The sequence below is a fragment of the Schistocerca nitens genome, chromosome 10, assembly GCF_023898315.1.
Source record: "Schistocerca nitens isolate TAMUIC-IGC-003100 chromosome 10, iqSchNite1.1, whole genome shotgun sequence".
NCBI classification, from domain to species: domain Eukaryota; kingdom Metazoa; phylum Arthropoda; class Insecta; order Orthoptera; family Acrididae; genus Schistocerca; species Schistocerca nitens.
In genome coordinates, this window is record NC_064623.1 from 210,345,189 (window position 1) to 210,371,348 (window position 26,160).

The following is a 26,160-nucleotide window of genomic DNA, read 5'->3' on the forward strand; positions in this document are numbered from 1 at the left end:
TTGCTTCAATTTTGATATGCAAGTATCAAGCATAGGTCCCTAGACACTTCGTGCAATTCAGTATTCCTCTCAAAGACACGGGCTGCCAATCTGTTCATCATTCAGATGTGGGTATTCTGCAAATCATAATGAAGTGCATGGCAGAGAGTTTATTGAATCACCTTCACAATAATTCGCTGTTGTTCCACTCGTGAACAGCGTCTGGAAATAGCGGACACTTATATCTTACCTTGCAAGCTTTGATTTCCCTTGTTTTATGATGATGATCATTTCTCTCTATGTAGGTCAGCATTAACAAAATATTTTTGCTTTCTGAGGAGAAATTTGGTAATTAAAATTTTGTGAGAAGATCCTGCCACAGTGAGAAATGCCTTTGTTTTTATAATGTCCACTCCAAATCCTGTATTATGTCTGACACTCTGTCCCCTGTTTCTCGATAATACAAAATGTGTTGCTTCTGTTTAAACTTTCTCAATATACAATATTAAACCTATCTGGTAAGGATTCCACATCATCCAGCAGTACTCCAAAAGAGGACAGACAAGTGTAGTGTAGGCAGTCCTTTTGTAGATGTGTTGCATCTTCTAAGTGTTCTGCCAATAAAATGCAGTCTTTGGTTCGCCTTCCTCACAACATTTTCTATGTCTTCTTTCTGATTTAAGTTGTTTGTAATTGTACTTCCTAGCTATTTAGTTGAATTTATGGCCTTTAGATTTCACTGCTGTATTGTGCCACCTAAGTTTAGCGGAATCCTTTTAGCACTTGTATTGATGACCTCTCACTTTCCATTATTTAGGTTCAATTTCCAATTTTCACACCATACATGTATCATCCCGAAATCATTTTGCAATTTGCTTTGATCTTCTTATGACTTCAGTAGATAACAAATGACAGCATGATCTGCAAACAACCTGAGGTGGCTGCTCACATTGTCTCCTAAATCATTTGTATAGGTATGGAACAGCAGAGGGCCTGTAACACCATAAATCACTTCTGTCAGTTGTGGCCAGTTACTAGAACTGTGACCTCTGACAGGCAATCAAGAGTCCAGTCCCAAAACTGAGACTATTCCATAAGCACACAATTTAATTACAAGCTGCCTGATAGGTACAGTGTCAAAAACCTGGAAATCTAGAAATTTTGAATCAGTTTGAAATCCCTTGTCAATAGCACTCAACACTTCGTGCGAGCAAAGAACTAGTTGGGTTTCACAAGAATGATGATTTCCAAATCCGTGTTGACTGTGTGTCAGTAGACCATTCTCTTTGAGGTAATTCGTAATGTTTCAGTGCAATATAAGTTTCAACATCCTGCTGCATATCGGTGTTAATAATGGCCTGTGTTAGTGGATTACTCCTATTCTTCTTCTTCTTCTTCTTCTTCTTCTGCAACTCTCCAACTCATGACAAGTCTTAGCCTCTTCAACTATCTCCTTCCATTTATCCTGGTGACTTTTAACCATTTTCCAGTTCCTGTAGAGTATCTTCTGTAGGTCTTCTATGACACTATCCTCCCATCTAGTTTTTGGTCGACCACATTCTCTCTGTCCACCTGTCTTTCCTTGTAATGTCTTTTTGATGTTTCTGTATCATTCATCCCTTCCATTGTCCAGCCCACCTCACCCCCTGCGGGTTGGGGGTTAGAATAGGTCCGAGGTATTACTGCCTGTCGTAAAAGGCAACTAAAAGGAGTTTCACATGTTTTGGCCTTTATGTGATGGTGCCCTGTAGGTTTTGACCTCCATTCTTCAAAATTTTCCCAAAGAGCGAGTCAGTTGGGGAGGGGCACCTTACATGGTGCATTGTGTCCATTGTGCATTGATAACTTTAGTCTACTGTCTCGGCGTCGCATTGCAGCCCCACCTATTCTTCATCTCTTGGGCGAGGACACCTTCATGGGTGCATTTTCCACCATGCACTCTGCAGTGTCGCTTTCTGCGTTGACGATGAACAAGGACTTCTTAGCACCTGATATCCAGCATGGTAGCCAGTCCGTTGTGGTGGGGCCACCATGTTCCCTGTTGGTTGCAGCTCCCAGACCACACAGGGACCACTCTGCTGATGCCTGCACCATTAATTCACCACATATGCCAAGGGATAGATGCCCATCCCCCTGGGGCATCACGATTCCCGGCAATGGCCATCCTGCCCGGTGGTTGGTCCAGGGTATCATATTACACAGGGATCTTCTTTTGCAGTCCGACGATGAGCTGCGCGCCAATTTAGAGTGGTGAGGTGTACATTTCGTCCAGCATGTCCACCGGAATCTGAGGGATAATCAGGTTGCCACCGGTGCCTTCATCGTGGCCTTTGAGGATGATACATTGCCCGAGAAGGTCAAGGTGATGGTCTACCACTGTGATGTAAAGCCCTATATCCCTCCTCCGATGCGGTGCTTTAAGTGCTGGAAGTTCAGCCATATGTCTTCCCCCTGTACTTCCAGCATCACATGTTGAGATTTCAGATGCCCATCACATACCAATACTCCATGTGCCAGCTGCGGAGAGCACCATTCACCTTGCTTGCCAGACTGCAGGATTCTCCAGAAAGAAAGGACCAACTGACATACACTGACGCAAAGAGAAAATTTGAATGCCTTCATCCTGTGCATATGACATCATCTTACGCAGCCGCTACAACAGTTGTGGCACCATCAGCTACGCCAACCCAATTCACCTCTCAGAGCCAGAAGACTACACCTGCCCCCTTGATGGTAGGGGGCATTTCCCTCTCTGTTGCTCCTGCACCACCTACTTCGAGAGCAACGTCCGTCTCCACTTCTAAGCATAAGTCTTCTTCGGCTTCTCTTGCTAGTAAGGGCTCCCTTGGGTCACTCCCTTTCCAGGTTTCTGCTAGTGGGAAAGAAGACAGCACCAGTGGCTGAAGAGCCCAAAAGCAGCTGGTCGTAGGGCTTCACGCTCATCCACTGTCCAGGAGACTGAGCCAGTAAAGTCCTCACAGCCAGGGAAACCCAAGAAGCAGCGAGAGAAATCCAAAAAGCAAACCCCTAAGACAAAGGATATTCCTCTGGCACCCACACCACCGCTACCTACAAGCTCTGAGTCTTAGGATGGGGTGGAGATTTTGGCGTCCGCTGTGGACCTAGATCTCGCCAGACCCTCAGACACAATGGATGTGGACTGCTCAGGCAACAATCAGTGGCAGCAGGTGACGCTGAAGGGTAAACTGCTTCATTGAATGAATGTCCCATGCCTTCCCAGTCTCACGATATCATCTTCCAGTGGAATTGTGGGGGTTTTTTCCACCGCGTTGCTGAGCTATGGCAGCTGTTAAGTTTTACACCTGCTGTCTGCATTGCCCTCCAGGAAACATGGTTCATGGTTCCCGGCAATGCGGACCCCTGCCATCCGCGGCTATAAGGGATATTACAGGAACTGTAGTGACTATAATCGAGTGTCAGGTGGAGTTTGTGTTTATGTCCTAAACTCAGTCTGAAGTGAACCTGTGCCCCTTCAAACCCCTCTGTGGCTGTCAGAATAAGGATGACACAGGAAATAACTGTCTGCAATGTATATCTTCCTCCACATGATGCAGTACCTGTGAATGTATTAGCTGCACTGATTGATCAACTCCCTAAACCTTTCCTACTTTCGGGAGATTTTAATGCCAATAACCTCTTGTGGGGTGGCACCATGCTTACTGGCTGAAGCAGAGATGTCGAAACTTGACTGTCTCAGTTCGACCTTGTTTCTTAAACACTGGGGCCATCTCACATTTTGATGTGGCTCATGGTAGTTACTCGGCAATTGATTTATCAATTTGCAGCCCAGGACTTCTCCCATTTATCCACTGGAGAGCACATGATGATATGTGTGGTAGTGACCACTTCCCCAGCATTAGGCCCACGGACGCCTGCCCAGATGGGCTTTGAACAAGGTGGACTGGGAAACTTTCACCTCTGCTGTCACCGTTGAATCTCCCCCACACGGTAACATCGATGTGATGATAGAGCAGGTGACTACAATAATTCTTTCTGCGGCAGAAAACGCGATCCCTCACTCTTTTAGGGTGCCCGAGGCGTAAGGTAGACCCTTGGTGGTCGCCAGAAGTAACTGAAGCAATTAAGGTGCTGGCGAGCTCTACAGCGGCATAAGTGGCATCCTTCCCTGGAGCACCTCATAGCCTTTAAACAGCTCCATGCCCGCATTCGCCAACTTATCAAATGACGGAAGCAGGAGTGTTGGGAGAGATATGTCTCGACCATTGGGTGCCATACATCACCTTCCCATGTCTGGGCAAAGATCTTTTCCTGTACCAGGCCCCAACAGGTGTCCCTGGTGTTGCCATAAATGGAGTGTTATCTACCGATGCAAACACGATTGCCGAGCACTTTGCCTGAGCCTCTGTGTCGAATGCCCCCCCCTCCCCAAGCTTAACGCACTCTCAAACGGTGGCTGGAAGGGAACGTCCTCTCATTCACTATGTGCCCCATTTACAGAGTGGGAGCTCCTCAGTGCCCTTGCACATTGCCCTGGTCACACTCACAACCAGATGGTTAAACATCTCTCATCTGACTACAAGCGACATCCCCTTGTCATCTTCAACTGGATCGGTGCAATGACGTCTTTCCGTCACAATGGCGGGAGAGTTTCATCATTCTGGTGCTCAAACCCGGTAAAAACCTGCTTGATGTGGAAAGCTATCGGCCCATCAGCCTCACCAACGTTCTTCATAAGCTGCTGGAACGTATGGTATGTCGGCAGTTGGGTTGGGTCCTGGGGTCATGTGGCCTGCTGCCTCCATGGCAGGGCGGCTTCCGCCAGCATCGCTCTACCACTGATAATCTTGTGTCCATCGAGTCTGCCATCTGAACAGCCTTTTCCAGACGGCAGCACCTGGTTGCCGTCTCTTTAGACTTACGTAAAGCATATGATACGACCTGATCCTTGCCACATTGTATGAGTGGAGTCTCTGGGACCCGCTCCCAATTTTTATCCTAAACTTCCTGTTGCTCCGTACTTTCCATGTCCAAGTTGGTGCCTCCCATAGTTCCATCCATATCCAGGAGAATGGAGTCCCACATGGCTCTGTACTGAGTGTCTCTCTATTTTTAGTGGCCATTAACGGTCTAGCAGCAGCTGTCAGGCCCTCCGTCTCACTTTCTCTGTATGCAGACGACTTCTGCATTTCATACTGCTGCTCCAGTACTGGTGTTGCTGAGCGGCGCCTACAGGGAGCCATCCACAAGGCACAATCATGGGCTCTAGCCCATGGCTTCCAGTTTTCAGCCGCAAAGTCGTGTGTCATGCACTTCTGTATGCATCGTACCGTTAATCCGGAACCAGCACTTTACCTTAATGACAATCCACTCACTGTAGTGGAGACATATCGATTCCTAGGACTGGTTTTCGACGCTTGATTGACTTGGCTCCCTCATCTTCGTCAGCTTAAAGCAGAAGTGCTGGCAGCACCTCAATGCCCTCCATTGCCTGACCAACACCAATTGAGGTGCAGATCGCTCTACATTGCTGCGGCTCTACAGGGCCCTTGTCCAATCCCGAATTGACTATAGGAGTGTGGTTTATGGTTCGGCAGTGCCTTCGGTGTTGCATTTACTCGACCCTGTACACCACTGCAGGTTTTGACTAGCGACAGGAGCTTTTAGAACGAGTCTGGTGACTAGCATACTGGTGGAGGCTGGGGTCCCTCCATTGCAGATCAGACATGCGCAACTGCTGGCAAGTTATGCAGCACACATTTGTAGTATCCCTGAGCATCCGAATTACCATCTCCTTTTCCCACCCGCGGCAGTCCATCTCCCGCATCGGCAGCCCAGGTCGGAGTTAACGATTGCAGTTCGCGTGTGGTCCCTTCTCTCTGAACTGGAGTCCTTGCCTTTACCATCTCTACTTGTGGTCTGTTCACGTACGCCTCCATGGTGTATGCCTCAGCCGCAGCTTCGTCTGGACCTTTCACGCGGCCCTAAGGACTCCACTAACCCTGTGGCTCTCCACTGTCACTTCCTCTAGTCTTGACGTGTTCCGGAGCTCTGAAGTTGTTTACACTGACGGCTCGATCGCTGATGGTCGTGTTGACTTTGCCTACATTCACGGCGGCCATATCGAACAGCATTCCTTACCCGATGGCTGCAGTGTATTCACTGCAGAGCTGGTGGCCATTTCTTGTGCACTGCAGTATCTCCGTTCATGCCCCGGGGAGTCTTTTCCTTTATTTACTGACTCCTTGAGCAGCCTGAAAACTATCGACCAGTGCTTCCCTCGTCGTCCTTTGTTAGCATCCATCCAGGAGTCCATCTATGCTCTTGAACGGTCCAGTCGTTCAGTGGAGTTCGTCTGGACCCCTGGTCACATCAGAATGCCAGGAAATGAACTTGCTGACGGGCTGGCTGAACAGGCTACACGGAAACCACATCTGGAGATGGGCATCCCCACAACTGACCTGCGTTTGTTATTACACCACAAGATTTTTCAGCTGTGGGAGACGGAATGGCAAAATCTCAGTATGCACAACAAACTCTGAGCCATTAAGGGGACCATGAATGTGTGAAAGTCCTCAATGAGGGCCTCTCGCAGGGACTCCGTGGTTCTATGGCGGCTCCGCATTGGCCTTCCCTGGGCGACCCTCGGCTACCTCCTCTGCCATGAAGGACCCACATCAGTGTTGGTGCGGTGTCTGGTTGAAAGTGGCCCATATTGTTCTGCTATGTCCTCCTTTGGCTGCCCTGCGACTTCATCATCGGTTGCTGGACTCATTATCATTGTTTTTAGCAGACAATGCCTCATTCGCTGATTTGGTTTTACATTTCATCCGTGAGGGTGGGTTTTAACGCATGTCCTTTGTCCCTCTGTGTCCTCCACCCTGGGGTTTTTGGGGTGAAGGTTTTAATGTGTTGTGGGGTGGCTGGCTTTTCCGTTTTATTTTCATAGTCGACCAGCCACTGTAATCTGCTTCCTTGTTTTACTCTCTTCTAATTGTTTCTCGCATCTCTCTGTTGCTCTCTGGTCCTCTTTTGTTCCTTTTAGTGTTCGTTGCCTTTCCTTTGTTCTTGTGATCTTCCATTTCTTTCCGTTTTGTGTTATATGTCTCATCTATTTTATTCTTACACTTGTGGCATTGTTTTATTAGAACAATGGACCGATGACCTCATAGTTTGGTTAGTTTAACAAGTTTCAGGATGTTCATTTCCAATTCAGAGCCTCCTTTCTTGAAAAGTTCTGCTGGAATGCCATCTGTTCCTGCTGCATTGTTGCTCTTTAGTTTCTAATTGCAGTTCTCACCTCTCCCAAGTTAGGTGGGTTCACCCAGTTATTTGAGTCCTCTTCCTCCTGTGTTTTTGTTTGGTTCCTTGATACAACTGGTCTCGGATTAAAGAGTAGCGATGCATCCTCTCATGTACCTCCTTATCTTCACTTATAATTTCGCCATTCTCTTCTTTTATTAAACTTCTTCTGCCCTAGAAAGGTTTCAGAGCCTTATTCACCTCCCTATAAAACTTCCTTGCCTTATTTGCACTTCTCAGAAGTTTCAGTTCTTCAGTGTTTGCCTTCATCCACTCCCTCTTTTTCATTTGATGGGCCCTGTTTTTCAATTCTCCATTTTTCGTTATATTCTTCCGTTATCCTCGTGGTACAATGTGGTTGTAATGTCCTTCTGTATGTTTCATTTTTTTCATTTGTTACTGTTTTACATTCAGTATCAAACCACAAGGTTCTTGTTTGCCTTATGCTGTTCCCAAGTAACTCGCTTGCTGCTGTCAGCACTGTCTTTTTTATCTTTTCCCTTTGATCTCCAGTGTTGTTACATTCCCCAACATTTCCAAAGGCCTGAATTATTCTCTCCTGGTATTGTTCCCTTGTTTCCTTTGATTCTAAAGCTGTGATTTTATATTTCTGTGTCTTGGGCCAGGTTCTCCTTGTCTTAGGCTAGGTTCCTTGCAGCGCATTGTATATTCTTGCCCTCACCCTGCCCAAACTAGGAAGTGATCAGTGTCTATATTTGGACCTCTTAAATTCCTCACATCCAGTAAGTCTGACTTGTGCCTTGCATGAACTAGTACATGGTCGATCTGATTTATTGTATTTCTATCTGGTGCTGTCCATGTTCCCTTATGTATTTCCATGTGTGGGAACAATGTTGAGCCTACCACCATGTTTCTATATGTTGCAAACAGTGTCAACCTTGCCCTGTTGTCAGTATTTATGGCAAGTTTACTATTTCCAGAGATTTATAGAAAGCTTCTTTCTCCTCATCCCCCGATTCATCAGTCTGTGCGTGGGCATTAATTAAAAAGTAATTGAAGAATTTCCCTTTTATCCTAAGTGTTTATAGTCTTGGTCCACAGCTCGTGGTCTCGCGGTAGTGTTCTCATTTCCTGAGCACAGGGTCCCAGGTTCGATTCCCGGTGGGGTCAGAGATTTTCACCTGCCTCGAGATGACTGGGTGTTGTTGTTGTTGTTGTTGTTGTTGTCTTCATCATCATTCATCCCCATTATGGTCGGAGGAAGGCAATAGCAAACTACCTCCGCTAGGACCTTGCCTAGTACGGCGGTGTGGGTCCCCCGCATAATCCCCTATGCTTTGTCAAGGAGTGTGGGACCTCATCATCATAGTCTTGGGTTTATGGGGTTGAATCCAATTACTAAGTGATTTATTTGATGACCACACCGCAAATCCTATCCCGAACTCATGTTTCCTTTTGATACGGGTATAAAATAGGTTTGCTTCTTTCTTTTTTAGGATTCCACTCCTGGTCCATCTTATTTCTTGTAATGCTGTGATGCTCTGCTTCAGGTTCATTATTTGGTCTAGCATCACTTTCAGAGCTCCTGTGTGGTGTAGAGATCCCACATTCCAAGTACCGATGAATAAATCCAATGTATGCTTTATATTGTTTTTATTTCTTTTCTTACTTTTCTTGTATCTATTGTTTGATTGCCTTGTCCAAAGTTTTGTTCATGCCATGTCTGTCATTCTTTATTCATCCAGCTTTTCTTTGTTGAAGTTTTGTAGCAGATGCTTTTTACTGAATGGGCTGTCAATCCTACGTCTAACCTCTACTTGAGGACGGGAAACCCCCACCCTCCCTCGTCCCGCAGACTTTGGTGACCCAACTCCCAGCTGCAAGAGGCAGCAGTTTGCTAGTTTTGGTCCATCTGGATATTTTATTTCCTCAGTGTCCACCATATCTGGTGAACATTCCCTTATCTGCCACTTGGGGAGGCATGCAATTGAAAACTAGCAACTCCACACGGGGGATTACTCCTATTACCTTTCTTGAATATTGATGTGACCCTTGCAACATTCCAGTCTTTGGATATGGATCTTTTGTTGAGCAAGTGATTGTATATGATTGTTAAGTATCCACCTACTGGATCACCATTCTGTGAAAGGAACCTTATTGGTAAACTTGCTTTTGTCAAGTGATTTAAATTGATTCACTACTCTGAGGATATCTACTTTGTAGTTACTCATGTTGGGAGTGTTCTTAATTCAAATTCTGGAATATTTACTTCATCATCTATGGTGCAGAAGTTTTGGAAGCTTAGGTTACTAACACTGCTTTAACAACACTGTCATTGATAGTATTTCCAGTGCTATCCCACAGAGAAGGCGTTATTGTCTCTTGCCGCTAGCATACTTGACATACAATCAGAATATCTTTTGATTTTCTGCGAGGTTTCGAGACCAAGTTTCATTGTGGAAACTGTTATTAGCATCTTGCGTTGAAGTCCGTGCTGAATTTAGAGCTTCTGTAAAAGACAGTCGATCTTGGAGATATTGGATTTGTTTAAACATGGCATCCTTTTTTTGTTGTTTCTGCAATAGTGTTCTTACCAGTTTTGTGAACCATGGGGGATCAGCTCCATCATTTGTCAATTTTAAAATCTCTCAGTTGCTGTCGATACCATTTGTTTTAATTCTAGCCACATCTGGTCTACACTTACATTGTTAATTTGGAGGGAGTGGAGACTGACTCTCAATCAAGTGGATTTTGATCTGCTGCTTTGAATAGATATTATTTTTCGTTACTTTTTGTAGGATTTGGAAGCTACTTATACCTCCCGAGGAGATCACAAATGTAAAATTAGAGAGATTAGAGCGCGCATGGAGGCTTTCAGACAGTCGTTCTTCCCGCGAACCATACGCGACTGGAACAGGAAAGGGAGGTAATGACAGTGGCACGTAAAGTGTCCTCCGCCACACACCGTTGGGTGGCTTGCGGAGTATAAATGTAGATGTAGATGTAGTCTACCTATGAAAGCCATATGTCCACTTATCCATTTTGATGCTCATTATTAGCTCCGGACTATTTGTTGCTAAGAAGTCAAGTGTGTTTTTGCCATCTGTTTACTATTAGAGTGGGCTCATGAACTACCATATTTACTCGAATCTAAGCCGCACTTGAATCTAAGCCGCACCTGAAAAATTAGATTCGAAATCAAGGAAAAAAAAAATTTCCCGAATCTAAGCCACACCTGAAATTTGAGACTCAAAATTCAAGGGGAGAGAAAAGTTTTAGACGGCCCCTCCAAATCGAAACAAAGTTGGTCCATTGTAACATGAGACATAATGAGGTCGAATGGATGATGATACAGCTACAGTAGTTCGGTTCGAGTTGTAAGCTTAACAGTTAAACTTTACCAAGTAGCCATTGCTATGTGTCAGGCGCTCCATCTGTATTTATACAGATACCCTTCCTTTTTCACATGCTTCGTCTGGTTTTAATCGATTGCTTATTTTGCTTTGATCTGTTAAGTGCCGTTCTCTTTGTTATAGGTGTTTACGTCACTGTACGCTGAAAATGCATTATTGTACTGTGTCATGCATTGTTCGTCGCATTCTGATGATGAGTGTTTACGACCTGTTGCCGCTCGCTGCATGGCTGCTTGCTTTTGTGCGTGCTACCACGGCTTTTTTTTTTTTTTAAATAAAAAAATAAAAATTAAAAAAAAAGAAACAGAGGAATTGTTTCATAAGTGAAACAGTGGGAAGAGACTGCTATTTGTTGTTACTTACATTGCTGCTTTCTTTGATAATGATCAACAAGAACCAAATAATACACTACATATGATAGAAGATGTTCGATCGAGAGTTTAGCGAAAATTTTTCTACGTTTGAAAATCTTTGCAGATGCCTCTTTAGTACATTACATTCAGCACAGAAATGAGGGGCATGTTAGATTTAAAAATGTAGTCAGTTGCCGTGCTTCATTTCGGACTGTATCACTATTCAGCATAAGAATAATACAAATATAAACATGACATGAATATGTATATTCTTCTGCGTTTGCTGTTGTCTCACTCTAGTTTTGTAGTTTATTAGGCAGACAGGATTTAAATGAGATAGCAGCAAACACGAAAGAATACATGGCATAATGTTTACATTGTTCTACCTTTTCTTTTAATTTATTTACTGATGCAGAAGTTTTGGCGACAGTATTTCTCTTTGTGGCTGCAAAGCATTCCTGTCTAGCGCTACATATATTCGACGGCAGATGTTAGTTGTGGCGGCACCTACAACATTTTTAGAACTTCCGCTTACTTTGCACTCAATTCTAAGCCGCAGGCGGTTTTTTGAATTACAATAACAGGAAAAAAAGTGCGGCTTAGATTCGAGTAAATACGGTAATTGCTCAGTATCAAGGGTAAATCGAAGTCACCACCAACTCTAATTGTATGAGTCATGTACATGTTTGAAATTAGAACAAAGTTTTCTTTGTACCTTTTAGCAATTGTATCATCTGAATTGGGAGGTCAGTAAAAGAATGCAATAATTATTCCATTCAGGTTGCCAAGAATGACCTCTATCCATAATGACTCAAAGGAACTATCTACTTCAATTTTGCTACAAGATAAACTACTTCTAACAGCAACAAACATCCCACCACCAACTGTATTTAGCGTATCCTTTCTGTAGACCGTTAAGTCCCAACACAGCTACAACACTTTACAACTGTTATATCAAAGGTTCCTCGATCTACATTCTTCGTGTGTTCAAGCTGCACCCTTTCAGACTGAAGCACTTTTTGTGTTTCCTCAAAACAATTTGCTTGACCTTTAGTCTACAGGTGCTGCAAACTCGAGTGATGTATGTGTATAAAATCTTATAGTGGAAGGTCCACATTGTATTATCACAATATTAGGAAAAGAATAAATCGCTAATCACTGTAAAGATGATGCGTGGAGTTGCAGACAGTCACAACGAAAAAATTGTTACACATAGCTTTCAGCCAAAGCCTTCTTTGGAAAGAAAAGAAATAGAAAAAAAGGAAACACACACACACACACACACACACACACACACACACACACCTTTATGTGAAGTAATGAATTTCTTTTTTTATCCTGGTATTGTAGTCATATACATCATTGTTGCTTTTGTAATGGAATAGATTATGTACAACAATGTTCATGGAGGAATAAATGTACTGTGAAGGAGGAAGGCAGCATCCTGGCCGTACACCCTTCTAATGCAAGCAAATCTCTCTTGATCTTCACTTGTTGTTTTCCCCCTTTGTTTATTGTACATACTGTATAACATGTCTTTCCCTATGGTGTTAGGGTTTCAAACATACTGCACCACTTAACATTTTCAAATTCCTTTGCTACAGTTTTCGATACTGTAAACTGGCTTGAGTTTTCTTAGGTATCACTTCCATTATCAGGCATAATGCACAACTGCCTTTTTGGTGCTTTTACTAAGGTTTCGTATTGTGGATGCATGAGCTATAAAGCTGTCATGCAGTAGTTCTTGCATTTGCCTGACCTTCTTATCTTTGGGATTCTGTGGATGATATTCATGCAATAGTCCGATAGTGTGTGTCCAGTTCATTGCCTGGCAAGCGGCCCTGTTGGGTGCGCCACAAACACCAGCCTCAACGGCACGTGAAGGGAAACAAGATTCTTGCTGAGATAGTCAACTCCACAGTGAATGACTGCATCCAAACGGGCGATGCGCGCACCGAGGAGACACGCCCATGCAATGTCAAAAGACTGCTGCCTTGCACATGCTGCGACCCGCTCCCCCCAGGGCAAAAGTTCAGATGCAGCTGGAGTGAGCCAGGAAGGTCCAATGTGCTGTGACATTAAGTCCAAATGGTGGACTTAGTGCAGGAAATAGGTATTGTAATGGAGACTCGAACTAATAACTGCTGCTGGCGGCTGTGTGCTCTCTCCTCAACTGGGGTAAACCCTGTGTCCTAGTGAAACTGCTGGGCTGAGAATGAAAGTGTTACAAAATTGACAGCTATTTATACAAGATAGCAGTGCACATATTATGTCGGTGTGCCGCTTCTAGTCACGTACTCGGCAGTGCCACTAAAGCACACTGGTGGAGTTATCCCTTGCTCACACTGTAAGAACTATTTATTACCACTGTGCTGGCAGGTTTCACCGAGTGAGCCTAGCCTGTCTCACAACAATTCATTGATGCTGTTGATTTGGCCGAAATGACAACACCCATGCTTACCAGCTACCACTGGCTACTGGAATATTCCCCGCCCTTGCATCTTCTCAAAGATTTACCCTTAAAATTGTAGCAGCACTAACCCCCTCTCCACGGGAAAGACCTGGTCCCTCAGGTCTCTCCTAAGACCCGTCTGCAACAGTATGTCACATTTACAGCCCAATGTTCTGATATGTGAATGTCCAGCAGCCCAGTCCACAAAGTCTAGAATCCACATTAAACCCTTTAACTGCTGTAGTTGAGTTATCTTGTCATGCTCCACCACTCCCAAGTGAGAACATGTTTAAATGCAGCTCCTGGATCTTCCTGAAGCGCTGTCAATGTGTTCACGCTATCTGTTCCATTGACATCTCACTGCTGTGCATCAGTTCCTTCCATTTCTCTGTCAATAAAAAAGTTTTGACTATTTAAATTACAACATATGTACCTCTTTGTGTGCTGTCATGTTGATATCGTGAACTGTTTATAAAATGTCAATATTGTTACGACCACATGATTCATGATGTGCAGGGGTGGGGATGGGCGCATTGCTTGCTCATTCTTTGGATATAAAAATCAGTAACTTCAGAAGTGGTACAGCCATAACAAAGTGATGCTCAGCACGGAATGCAGAGAGTACATTTGTAGCAGTGAAAACGTTAGCTCATAAACTGGACACGCTAGATTTCATCTTATGATATCAAGTTTCTTATGACTACCCAACTGAACAATCCACTTACCGTATATACTCGAATCTAAGCCGCACTTTTTTTCCAGTTTTTATAATCCAAAAAACCACCTGCGGCTTAGAATCGAGTGCAAAGTAAGCAGAAGTTCTGAAAAATGTTGGTAGGTACCGCCAGGACTAAATTCAGCCGCGAATATATGTAGCACTACACAGGCACGCTTTGCAGGCACAAAGATAAATACTGGCGCCAAAACCTCTGCGCCAGTAAATAAATTTAAAAAAAAAGGTGGAAGACGAGCTTTTTTCTCCGCCCCGAGTTTCGCCCACTGCATTTTCATACATTATCCAACGAAGTAAATACAAATTCCATACTGTTCATCTTCGAATGTAGCAGCATTTCAATGTACTACGAAAATTTGACTGGCAGGACTGTTTGGGATGTTTGTCAATATGGCCAACTCTCCGTTCTGAATTTTTTTCTACCTGTGAGAAGAGATGGTTGCTAATAGGAATTTTTATGAATTGTGAATCACATGCAGTATTCTCTTCACCATAAGAAGAATACGAATATAAACATTTTGCCATGTATTCTTTCGTGTTTGCTGCTATCTCATTTAAATCTGTCTGCCTAATAAACTACGAAACTAGTGTGAGACAACAGCAAACGTGGAAGAATATACATATCATGTCATGTTTATATTCGTATTATTCTTATGTCTAATAGTGATACAGTCAGAAATGAAGCACGGCAATTGACTAGATTTTTAAATCTAAGATGACTCTATAATTTCTGTGCAGAATGTAATGTACAAAAGAGTTATCTGCAAAGATTTTCAAACGGAGAAAAATTTTAGCTAAACTCTCATTCAGAACATCTTCTATCATGCGCAGTCTATTATTTGGTTCTGTTGATCATTATCAAAGAAAGCAGCAGTGTAAGTAACAACAAATAGCAGTCTCTTGCCATTGTTTCACTAATGAGACAATTCCTCTCGTTTTTTTTATTGAAAGCGGCGGTAGCGCGCACAAAAGCAAGCCATGCCGCGAGCGGCGACAGGCCGTAAACACTCATTACCAGAATGCGACAAACAATGCATGACACAGTACAGTAATGCAGTTTCTGCTTATAGTGACGTAAACACCTGTAACAAAGAGAATGGCACTTATCAGATCAAAGAAAAATAAGCAATCAATTCAAACCTAACAAAGCACGTGAAAAAGGAAGGGTACTGGTATAAATACGGATGGAGCGCCTGACACATAGCAATGGCTACCTGGTAAAGCTTAACTGCTAAGCTTATTACTCGAACCAAACTACTGTAGCTGTATCGTCATTCATTCGACCTAAATTGTGTCTCATATTACAATGGAGCAACTTTGTTTTGATTTGGAGGTGCGGCCTAAAACTTTTCTCTCCCCTTGAATGTCGAGTCTCAAATTTCAGGTGCGGCTTAGATTCGGAAATTTTTTTTTTTCCCCTTGATTTCGAGTCTCATTTTTCAGGTGCGGCTTAGATTCGAGTAAATACGGTACTCTTCCGGAACATCATCACATAGTGCCCTTATACTTCTCATGAAGGCTGCTGCCATCCACGGGCTCGGGCTGCCCCAGGACAGGAGTGAACCGGGAAGGCCTACTGCGCCGTGGCACCAAGTCAGAGGGCGGACTCAGTGCACGAAACAAGTACCACGACAGAGACTCAAACTTGTGACTGGTACTGGCGGCTCCATGCCATTCTCCTCCCCTGGCATAACCCCTGTGCCCTAGTGGAACTGCAGGCTAAAAATGAAACTGCTACAAAATTGTTAGCTATTTATGAAAGGTAGCAACCTTATGTTAATGTTATGTTATGTTATTTTATGTTATGTTATGTTATGTTAATGTTATGTCAATGTTATGTCAATGTACCATTTCTAGTCATGTACTCTACCACAACACTGAAACCCATTTGTGAAGTAATCCCCTTGCCCACACAAAACAATAACCGGGGATTACTGCTGCACTGGCAGGTTTCGCTGATCTTGCCTTGACCATCTCACAATGATTCATCAGAGTTGCTGCCAACAGTCACTGTGCTATTCCCCTTTACATTGCACCTTCACATTGATTGTGGAAATGCTGCTAATCCCATCTGTTTGATTGCAAGCCTACCAAAGCTTTGTGTAACTGTCATGTTAGCAGACAGTTGCTTGCATTTGTAGAGGCCTTCAGTGCTGCTCTCTCTGCTAGTACATAAATAAATAAAATGTTGTGTATTGTACTGCATACCAACCAGTCTCTGTGAATTATTGGTGTTTGTTGAGGAGGCTTTGTAATACTATTTTTATGTTATTGGTTGACTATAGAAGGTAAGCTTTGAATCATTTATAATTATTCCAGTATCTTAAACAACATTTTTGTACAAATGCAGCTCTATGCCAAGAAAAAGCCACCTTCTGATGAAGATGAAGGTGGAGGGGACTCCAACACAACCCATGGAGGTGGAAGCAGAAGGAGCAAGAATTCATCAGCGAAACCTTGCAGGTGATTGAAATAAATCTTAATCCTTTAATTGTAAAGATGTCATATCTGTGTATACCTCATCTCTCTCTCTCTCTCTCTCTCTCTCTCTCTCTCTCACACACACACACACACACACACACACACACACACACACACACACCAGACACTTATCTTCGCAGGGGAAGCAACTGCAGAATATGCATTTGTAGGGTGGAGAGTGTTAGTAATCTTAATGACTTTTCCATTTGATATTTCATGACAAGTGGAGCAGTCACTTACAACGGGTTTTATGCCTCTGACCCTTCCCTCTTGGAAACAAATTTTTTGAGGTCAGATGATATATGGTTTCCTACTGCATTGCCAAACAGGACGTTGTCACAGCACCAAAGTTCTTCCTGATGTCATTTCAGTCTTGTGAATTTTCACTGACCAACACAGAAATAAGAATTTTTGTTTCAGAGCTGTAACAAATCAACAAATCTCATCACCAGCAATAATTTTGCATAAAAAATTAATGTATGGACTTCGCAAGTTGCTATTCCTGATGACTCGACTCAACTTGACTGTCCTTTTGAACCTTTGTTGGAGCATGTAGAACAAACCTTGCACCTTCTGCGTATGCAAATCTTCATGTGGCTTCTGAAAACCACTGTATTAGGTGGTCAATACAATAGAGCTTGCAAAACCTGCCGTGCTGGGGTCATGTGAGAAAACTGGTTTGGGATCATAAGAAATGATTTCAAAAGAATTGTTCGAAGTAATTGAAGAACATCCACTGCAGGTGTTCCATGTAATCAAGATGGTTTGCCTCATGTCATAATGTTGCATGGTTAACAAAGAAAACATTATGTTGTTGAACCCATGTCACCTCTGCACCATTTACTTACAATTATATTTCCTTTGTGCAACTCCTACCACATTTGCTCACCTTGAAAAATTAAATGACTGCACTTCATCCCTCTTGCAGTTAATTCATTACTCTTGTAAGCTCTTCTGAACCACACTCTTGCATTAAAATCAGAACTTCTGAAATTCTGTCACCTATTCTTGTACTGAATGAGGTGGCACAGAGGTTAACATGGTGGACTTGCATTTGGGAGGTCGTTAGTTCAAATACCTGCCCGGCCAGGCTGTTCAAATACCTGTCCTGCCAGGCAGATTTGGGATTTCTGTGATGTCTGTAAATTGCTTGAGGCAAATGCTTTCTTTGAAAGGACATGGCAGATTTCTTTCCCCATCCTTCCCTAACAAGAGCTAGTGCTCCATCCCTAATGACCACAATGTTGACAAAGAATGAAATTGACAACAAAAATCCCTGAATTAGGCAAGAAATAGCACCAAGATTGGCGAAAAACACTGAAATTGGTAAAAAAAAATAACACTGAATTTGGCCATAAAATAAGAACTTTTTTTTTCTTCTCTCCCTGTCTGTATGTGTAGATGTTTCATCAGTCTATAAAATCAGCCTTCGAGTGCATGCTTTCATGTGCTGCTCATTTACTCCATGTATGTAGCAATCTGAATTTATCAGATGCAGCTTGAGACACAGCAAACTGGACTAACTCCACTTATTATAATTTCACCCCTTAAATTATTTTATTTTCCTTTCTGTTTTCTGTGATAAATAATGCATATATCATGAGTACTTAAAATTGCTAATTTCTTATCCACACTAGGTTTTACTGAACTTCATTATTCACAGTATAGTTCACAGACTGCAGATGACATTAGTGTAATAGTTCCTTTAGAAACATTGTCTTTAATGAAATATCCTAAATATACAACTCACTACAACAGTGTGATCTTCAAAACTTGATCCTGCTAATCGTCTTAGCATGGAAATACCTTAATTGGGGAAGCCCTGATTATTCACTTTGCAAGGAACATCCAACTTTTTCTGCAAACTTAACATTTTAAAAAGTATTTTATATAAATTACTTTTGTTCGAATCTTAAAATGTGATCCTTTTAGAATTACAGTGTTATAGTTTTGTAGCTCCAATTTTTATGGTTCCAAAAATTACACAGTTTCTAAAAAAAAGATGTTAATTTATGAAATATTCAAATTACAAATGGAAAATCCAGGATGGAATGTAACAGTATGGGACTTCAGAGAACCATAAGTATTAAAAAATATATATAGCCTACGACCAGCCAGGGAGTATAAATAGAGTAAGATTTTTGCTAAAAATGGTTTTTATTTATATATTACTTGTATATGTTTATATACCATGTATATTTAAAAAAATCCTATGCCTGGTCAAATGTATTTTAGAGCACCATGTAAAAATTTGAAGTGAATTGGTCAAGAACTTCTTGATATTTTTGCTGACATTGTTTCCTTTTTAACTATTATCGTGTCTTTGTATGTTTTACTTTTTATGCCTATTATATTAATATGTGAACTTCTACAGTCAGTCAGTCAGTCAGTCAGTGTTTAGCATTCAGTCTTTATGTTGTTAATCAGTTAGTGTTTGGTAATCGTAATATAGTCTTTCAATAAATATTTGAAGTTCTGCTCAGAACAACTTATTTGATTGTTATATCAATGAAAATAATCAGTTTTTGAAAACATATAGTAACTGGATAGATAAAAAATCTACTCACCACACAGCAACACGAGAACACACATATAAAAGATATTATGTACATAATACGTTTACTTGTTATGCTGTTTGTCAATAACATCCTTTGTATCTTATTGACGTGTAATATTAAATTGAAGACTGTAAATATGAATGAAGTGAAAGTTAATCACATCGAGTTTTGTCCAATCATGTGCTTAAACTTCCTAATAATAATAAAAAAGTAGTAAAGTGAACAAGAAATTTTACAAGCCTTGAGAGACATTAAGTCTTGAGTCTGAAAAAGTGGTCAATATTTAGTGCAGGACATCCATTGTCTTGGCCAAAAGTAAACAAGAAGTGCCAAATACTCATTATCATAGTATGGCTGTATTTGTCTCCTGTGCTGGATTCAGTGCCAAGTGATATTTTAGTGGAGTAGAGATAATATATAACTTCTTAGAAACAGGATAAAAGCAAGCAAAGCTATAAAGTTAGTGAAAATTTATGAAAATTAACGTAGCTGTTTTGGAATCTCTTTGTTCGATCTAATTTATTTGACATTGTTTTTCTATTTGTATTTCTATAGTCTTCAAAATGAATATTTCTGTTACATCTTGTAATTACCAGTTACATCAGTGATTAATGACAAAATTAATTTTGTTGGGTAGATTAATAAACTGACCATTTTACTCTGTGCTGTTGTTCAGAAATTAAAATCACACACCATCTTTGACTCTGACTTCTGCTTCAACAAACCACTAAGCAGTCTATGTTCACAGCTTTGTTTCAGATAAAATTACCACCATGTCATCCCTAGTCTAAAGTGATTCAAAAATGTTCTTCCTGACTACCCATCATGTCCAGTAGCATTCTTAAAGATTAAATTACCTTCTAGCTGCAGGACTCACTCATTCATTATACCCTCCCAAAAAATTTGGATAGAGTAAGTAACTAAGAGAGAGACACTTTCCCTAATGCTAATAAACAGTATTTTGGTTATAGAAATATTCGTAAGTCATAAAATTCCAAGAGTTTTGGTCAGACTTCATTTTATCAACTCAGGATATCTTTCAAACTGTGTCAGTTACATGGAGTTTATTAACTAATATTATATTTTTATTTACCGAAAACCATTCAGAACTTTAGTACATTACAGTATGCATATTTAGGGGATACCTTTATTTATTAATTGTTCTGATTTGTGTTACAGCTATTTTCAAAAAGGCTTCTGCAGATTTCAAAATAAGTGCAGATTTTCCCACGACGTCGCTGTGCCAGAGAAGCCTTCTCCTGTGAACGAAGAGGAGAAACACCTCTTCCAATTGGAGGTGCGCTTTCAGGAAGGTGAATAGTGGGAGATAGGATCAGGGCATGACGCATCACACCAGAATAGCCTGGCTTACACGTTTCTAGGTTATACCACATTTAGTTCTAGTATGTGGCCACATTATGAGTGTATCCAAGGTCTTACTGTAACAAGTTAAGGTAGAAAAGTTAGTACCTGTCACACCAAAGTAAGCCTGTGACTGTGTGCAGAAGCTTAGAGAGGCAATAGCTTCTTCCTTCTTTCTGTTTAAATCTGAAGTTTCTTTTAACTCCTATATTGTTGGTGAAAAGTTTAATGAATGCCTCGAACATTAAGGAGAAGAGGCTCTTGGGCCCCTTTTTTCGGTCCATCTTTCTTGTGAATTAGGAGTGTCTAGTTTTAACCATTTCCATTGAAACACCACCATCTCCAGCAGCCTCTTATTTCTTCTGGAATAATTACGAAAGTCCTTGGTGGGTTATAAGTAATTTTAGAAGTTAATGTAAAAACTCACCGAGTAGCTAGGAACTTGAAAATATAGCATCTGTTTTTGGCAAAATTCATATCTGATTTATTTATTTATTAATTTTCAAAATGGTTGAGGTACAAATATGGAAGGTCATCATGCTACGTGTTGGAAGACAAAGCCTTAGTGTTCTCAAATTGACTTAAAAAAAAAAAAAATTGTTGGTGAGCTTTTCGGCTGAAATGTTGGTTTTTGTTAAGGCAAAGCTTTTTTCAAAATGGTCTTTGCTTGTTTAGTTCTTTTGGCTGTATTTAAGCGTTCAACAAATGATTGCACGTGTTGGGAAGCAGCAGAATTGTCCCACCAGTGAACACAGTGCTTTCCTTATTTAAGGTGTTTCTTGACATTATTTTTCTTTTCCTACTCAATTTGATAGTTACAAAGTCTGCAGAATATTGATTTCGACCTTTCATGGACATTAGTAGCCACATGACCTGTACTTGACAGCATTTCGGAGAGGACAAACGAGGTACTTAGCATAGAAGAAAAACTGAAAATAACTCTTATTTGCATGTTACGCAAAGTATTTCGATGTGGTAGAAATATGTTGACATGTTTTGTTTCCTGCTCACTATAGTGCAGCGAGTGGACACTACACTATAAACAGGCATTTGTCTGCGAATGTAAACAGACGGGAATGACGACAGCAGAGTGGTGCAGGTAACAAGCCGCACCTTTTCATTATAGGTGTGGTTTGCGTACTGTAAGACCTTCGGTACACACACCATCAGATTATTTGACTTGTCACTCTAACGAAGTAGGCGAGTGTCAGCAATATGTCTCGTGGTCTTATCGTGGCGTGTTTATCTTCTGCCGTTAGGTCAGACCAAAAAAAAGGCACTTGCACGCTTAGAGTAGCAGAGTGACGGTGACCAGCTTTAAACAGAACTTGATTAATTTTCACACACATTTATTAAAATAATAACAAGCATAAAATTACTTAACTTGATTCTGGATGCTATTTACAATTGACACTCTGACGTTCCTTTGGTCTGGGTACGTTAATCTTATTCTCACATATCTCTGATACTTGACAAAGTGTCTATACCTTTCTCTTCACGGCTATGTACAGGAATATGATAATCTTATTAGGCGCAGACTGAAACTTGACTATAGACTGGTACAGACAAATTCAGACTAATGCAGAATGACTAAACGGAGGTCTGTACACACGTTACAATACCTCGAGCGTTCAGGTATCACTGCGCGAGTGTGATCCGCGAGGAGAAAAGGTTCTAAGTTAGCAGCAATCTCATTGGCTGCGTTACATATTAATACGCGGATCAGCGGAAGCAGAATTTGGTCCGTCTCTAAGACAGCGCCATCTCGTAGTGCGGAGACGGACGAGCGCTGCGCCTGCGCTGTTGTGCTTAGCGGGACGCGCTCTAGTGGGAAAGTTGTGTACGCGCTGACAACGCGGAACTATGTACACAACAATAGGGCTACCAGCCTACACTTGCATTCTATGTTTCTGCAAAAGCAGAACTGGCCTGTGGTCATAGGGATTGTCAATCGTTTTGGGTGTTGTGAGGATCTTAATCCAGGGTGTATACACCCTAGGACAACTGAGAAATCTGGGAAAAACCCAGCAATTTTTTCATCCGGGAGAAAACTGGGAAAAATCTGGTAATTATTCGGACATCCGGGAATTTTTTATGGTTTTAATTTTCAGTTAAATTTTTTGTAATTTTGACTGGTAAGAAGGTATCAGATAGATTATATAATTGTAGGACAGAGATTTAGGGAACAGGTTTTAAATTGTAAGACATTTCCTGGGGCAGATGTGGACTCTGACCACAATCTATTGGTTATGAACTGTAGATTAAAACTGAAGAAACTGCAAAAAGGTGGGAATTTAAGGAGATGGGACCTGGATAAACTGACTAAGCCAGAGGTTGTACAGAGTTTCAGGGTGAGCATAAGGGAACAATTTACAGGAATGGGGTAAAGAAATACAGTAGAAGAAGAATGGATAGCTTTGAGGAATGAAATAGTGAAGGCAGCAGAGGATCAAGTAGGTAAAAAGACGAGGGCTAGAACAAATCCTTGGGTAACAGAAGAGATACTGAATTTAATTGATGAAAGGAGAAAATACAAAAATGCAGTAAATGAAGCAGGCAAAAAGGAATACAAATGTCTCAAAAATGAGTTCGACAGGAAGTGCAAAATGGCTAAGCAGGGATGGCTAGAGGACAAATGTAAGGATGTAGAGGCTTATCTCACAAGGGGTAAGCTAGATACTGCCTACAGGAAAATTAAAGAGACCTTTGGAGAAAAGAGAACCACTTACATGAATATCAAGAGCTCAGATGGAAACACAGTTCTAAGCAAAGAAGGGAAAGCAGAAAGGTGGAAGGAGTATATAGAGGGTCTATACAAGGGCAATGTACTTGAGGACAATATTATGGAAATGGAAGAGGATGTAGATGAAGATGAAATGGGAGATATGATACTGTGTGAAGAGTTTGACAGAGCACTGAAAGACCTGAGTCGAAACAAGGCCCCTGGAGTAGATAACATTCCATTGGAACTACTGACGGCCTTGGGAGAGCCAGTCCTGACAAAACTCTACCATCTGGTGAGCAAGATGTATGAGACTGGCGAAATACCCTCAGACTTCAAGAAGAATATAATAATTCCAATCCCAAAGAAAGCAGGTGTTGACAGATGTAAAAATTACCGAACTATCAGTTTAATAAGTCACAGCCGCAAAAATACTAACGTGAAGTCTTTACAGACGAATGAAAAAACTGGTAGAAGCTGACCTCGGGGAAGATCAGTTTGGATTCCTTGGAAATGTTGGAACACGTGAGGCAATACTGACCTTACGACTTATCTTGGAAGAAAGATTAAGGAAAGGCAAACCTATGTTTCTAGCATTTGTAGACTTACAGGAACCAGATGGCAGTTATGAGTCGAGAGGCATGAAAGGGAGGCAGTGGTTGGGAAGGGAGTGAGACGGGGCTGTAGCCTCTACCCAATGTTATTCAATCTGTGTATTGAGCAAGCAGTGAAGGAAACAAAAGAAAAATTCGGAGTAGGAATTAAAATCCACGGAGAAGAAATAAAAACTTTGAGGTTTGCCGATGACATTGTAATTATGTCAGACACAGCAAAGGACTTGGAGGAGCAGTTGAACGGAATGAACAGTGTCTTGAAAGGAGGATATAAGATGAACATCAACAAAAGCAAAACGAGGGTAATGGAATGTATATGAATTAAGTCGGGTGATGCTGAGGGATTTAGATTAGGAAATGAGACACTTAAGGTAGTAAAGGAGGTTTGCTATTTGGGGAGCAAAATAACTGATGATGGTCGAAGTAGAGAGGATATAAAAGGTAGACTGGCAATGGCAAGGAAAGCATTTCTGAGGAAGAGAAATTTGTTAACATCGAGTATAGATTTAAGTGTCAGGAAGTCGTTTCTGAAAGTATTTGTATGGAGTGTAGCCATGTATGGAAGTGAAACTTGTACGATAAATAGTTTGGACAAGAAGAGAATAGAAGCTTTTGAAACGTGGTGCTACAGAAGAATGCTGAAAATTAGATGGATAGATCACATAACTAATGAGGAGGTATTGAATAGAATTGGGGAGAACAGGAGTTTGTGGCACAACTTGACAAGAAGAAGGGACCGATTGGTAGGGCATGTTCTGAGGCATCAAGGGATCACAAATTTAGCATTGGAGGGCAGCATGGAGGGTAAAAATCGTAGGGGCAGACCAAGAGACGAATTTACTAAGCAGATTCAGAAGGATGTAAGGTGCAGTAAGTACTGGGAGATGAAGAAGCTTGCACAGGATAGAGTAGCATGGAGAGCTGCATCAAACCAGTCTCAGGACTGAAGACCACAACAAGAACAACAACAACAACAACAACAACAAGAACTGACACTCTAACAAAGAATATTACTGTATCCCATTACTGCAAAATAATACTGCAGCAATAAAACATAAACGAGAGAATAATATCAAAATAAGACTTTAGTTGCAGAGGTAATGTGCCATTTACAACAGCAAAACACGATGCACACGAGCATCTGCCAACAACAAAATGCGTCGAGGGCCTTCGTACGAAATCTACGCAATACTTCATAACAGTGAACTGCTCCTAATGAGTATGACGTCACAACTTCTTACATTAGGTTTGTTTGAGCAGTTGCCAGTTGGCTTGTGCGCATGCACTGTTCAGTCACACAAGAGCAGTACCTTCTTCTGCTTCTCTGGCTACTTGAAGCCAGATTCTAACTGGAATTTTTTTTTTTTTTTTTTTTTTTTTTTTTTTTTTTTTTTTTTTTTTTTTTTTCCTGGTGTGCCCAAGCTGACGGAATTGCGCATGCACAGAGCACTCTGAGTTGTACTGGGGAGGTGGGTAGTCTCCATGTGACACATGTTTACGTTAAGTGAGTTTGCAGCTTCCTATTTGTGTACAGCTCCCCTGTCAAATGAAAACAAAACTGATTTCTGTGTGTGGGAGCTATCAAGTGAATTAAAATACATTCACATAATTATGGAAGGCTTCAGTTTTCTGATTTTATTTCAGTTCCACGTTTTTGGTAGTCAAAGCAATAATTGCCTTGAAGAAGAATGAAGTTACTTTTGTGTGTTTAGTAGACATGGTGTATACGACCCGGGAGATCTGGGAAAAACCTGGGAATTTTTTCATCCAGAAGAAAACTTGGAAAAACCCGGGAATTTTTCGTTGTTTTAGTTTTCAGTTAAATTTTTGGGGTTTTGGCAGGTAAGAACCGATACTCTAACAAAGGATCTTACTGTACCCTCTACTGCAGAATAATACTTCACACATTAAAACACGAACGAGAGGAAAAAACGAAAATAAAACTTAAATTACAAAGGAAATGCGCCATATAAAATAACACAGTGCAAGTACAAGCATCTGCCAACAGCAAAATGTTGTCAAAGGCTTTACAAAGACTACGCAATGCTTCATAACAACAAATTGCCTCCGATGAGTGTGACGTCACAACTGTTTACGTTAGATTCATTTAAGCAGTTATGGGCAGGCTCATGCACACGTGCAGTTGAGTCACGTATGAGTAAGACCTTCTCCCACTTCTGGCTGCAGAAATGTGGCTGTTGGCTGTGTTAGCAGCAGTAGCAGCCAATTCATATTCTTGAGGAAAAAAACC

General features: G+C 41.5%; 1 protein-coding gene across 1 annotated transcript in view; it reads left to right on the forward strand.

Moving 5' to 3' along the window:
• LOC126210661 (putative ATP-dependent RNA helicase DHX57) overlaps nucleotides 1-26,160 on the forward strand; it is a 238,405-nt gene that overhangs the window by 22,567 nt on the left and 189,678 nt on the right. Inside the window, exons 5-6 of the mRNA XM_049939992.1 lie at nucleotides 16,523-16,635; nucleotides 20,391-20,524. Of these exons, the coding sequence (XP_049795949.1) occupies nucleotides 16,523-16,635; nucleotides 20,391-20,524 (247 nt within the window). The remainder of the gene's footprint in view (nucleotides 1-16,522; nucleotides 16,636-20,390; nucleotides 20,525-26,160) is intronic.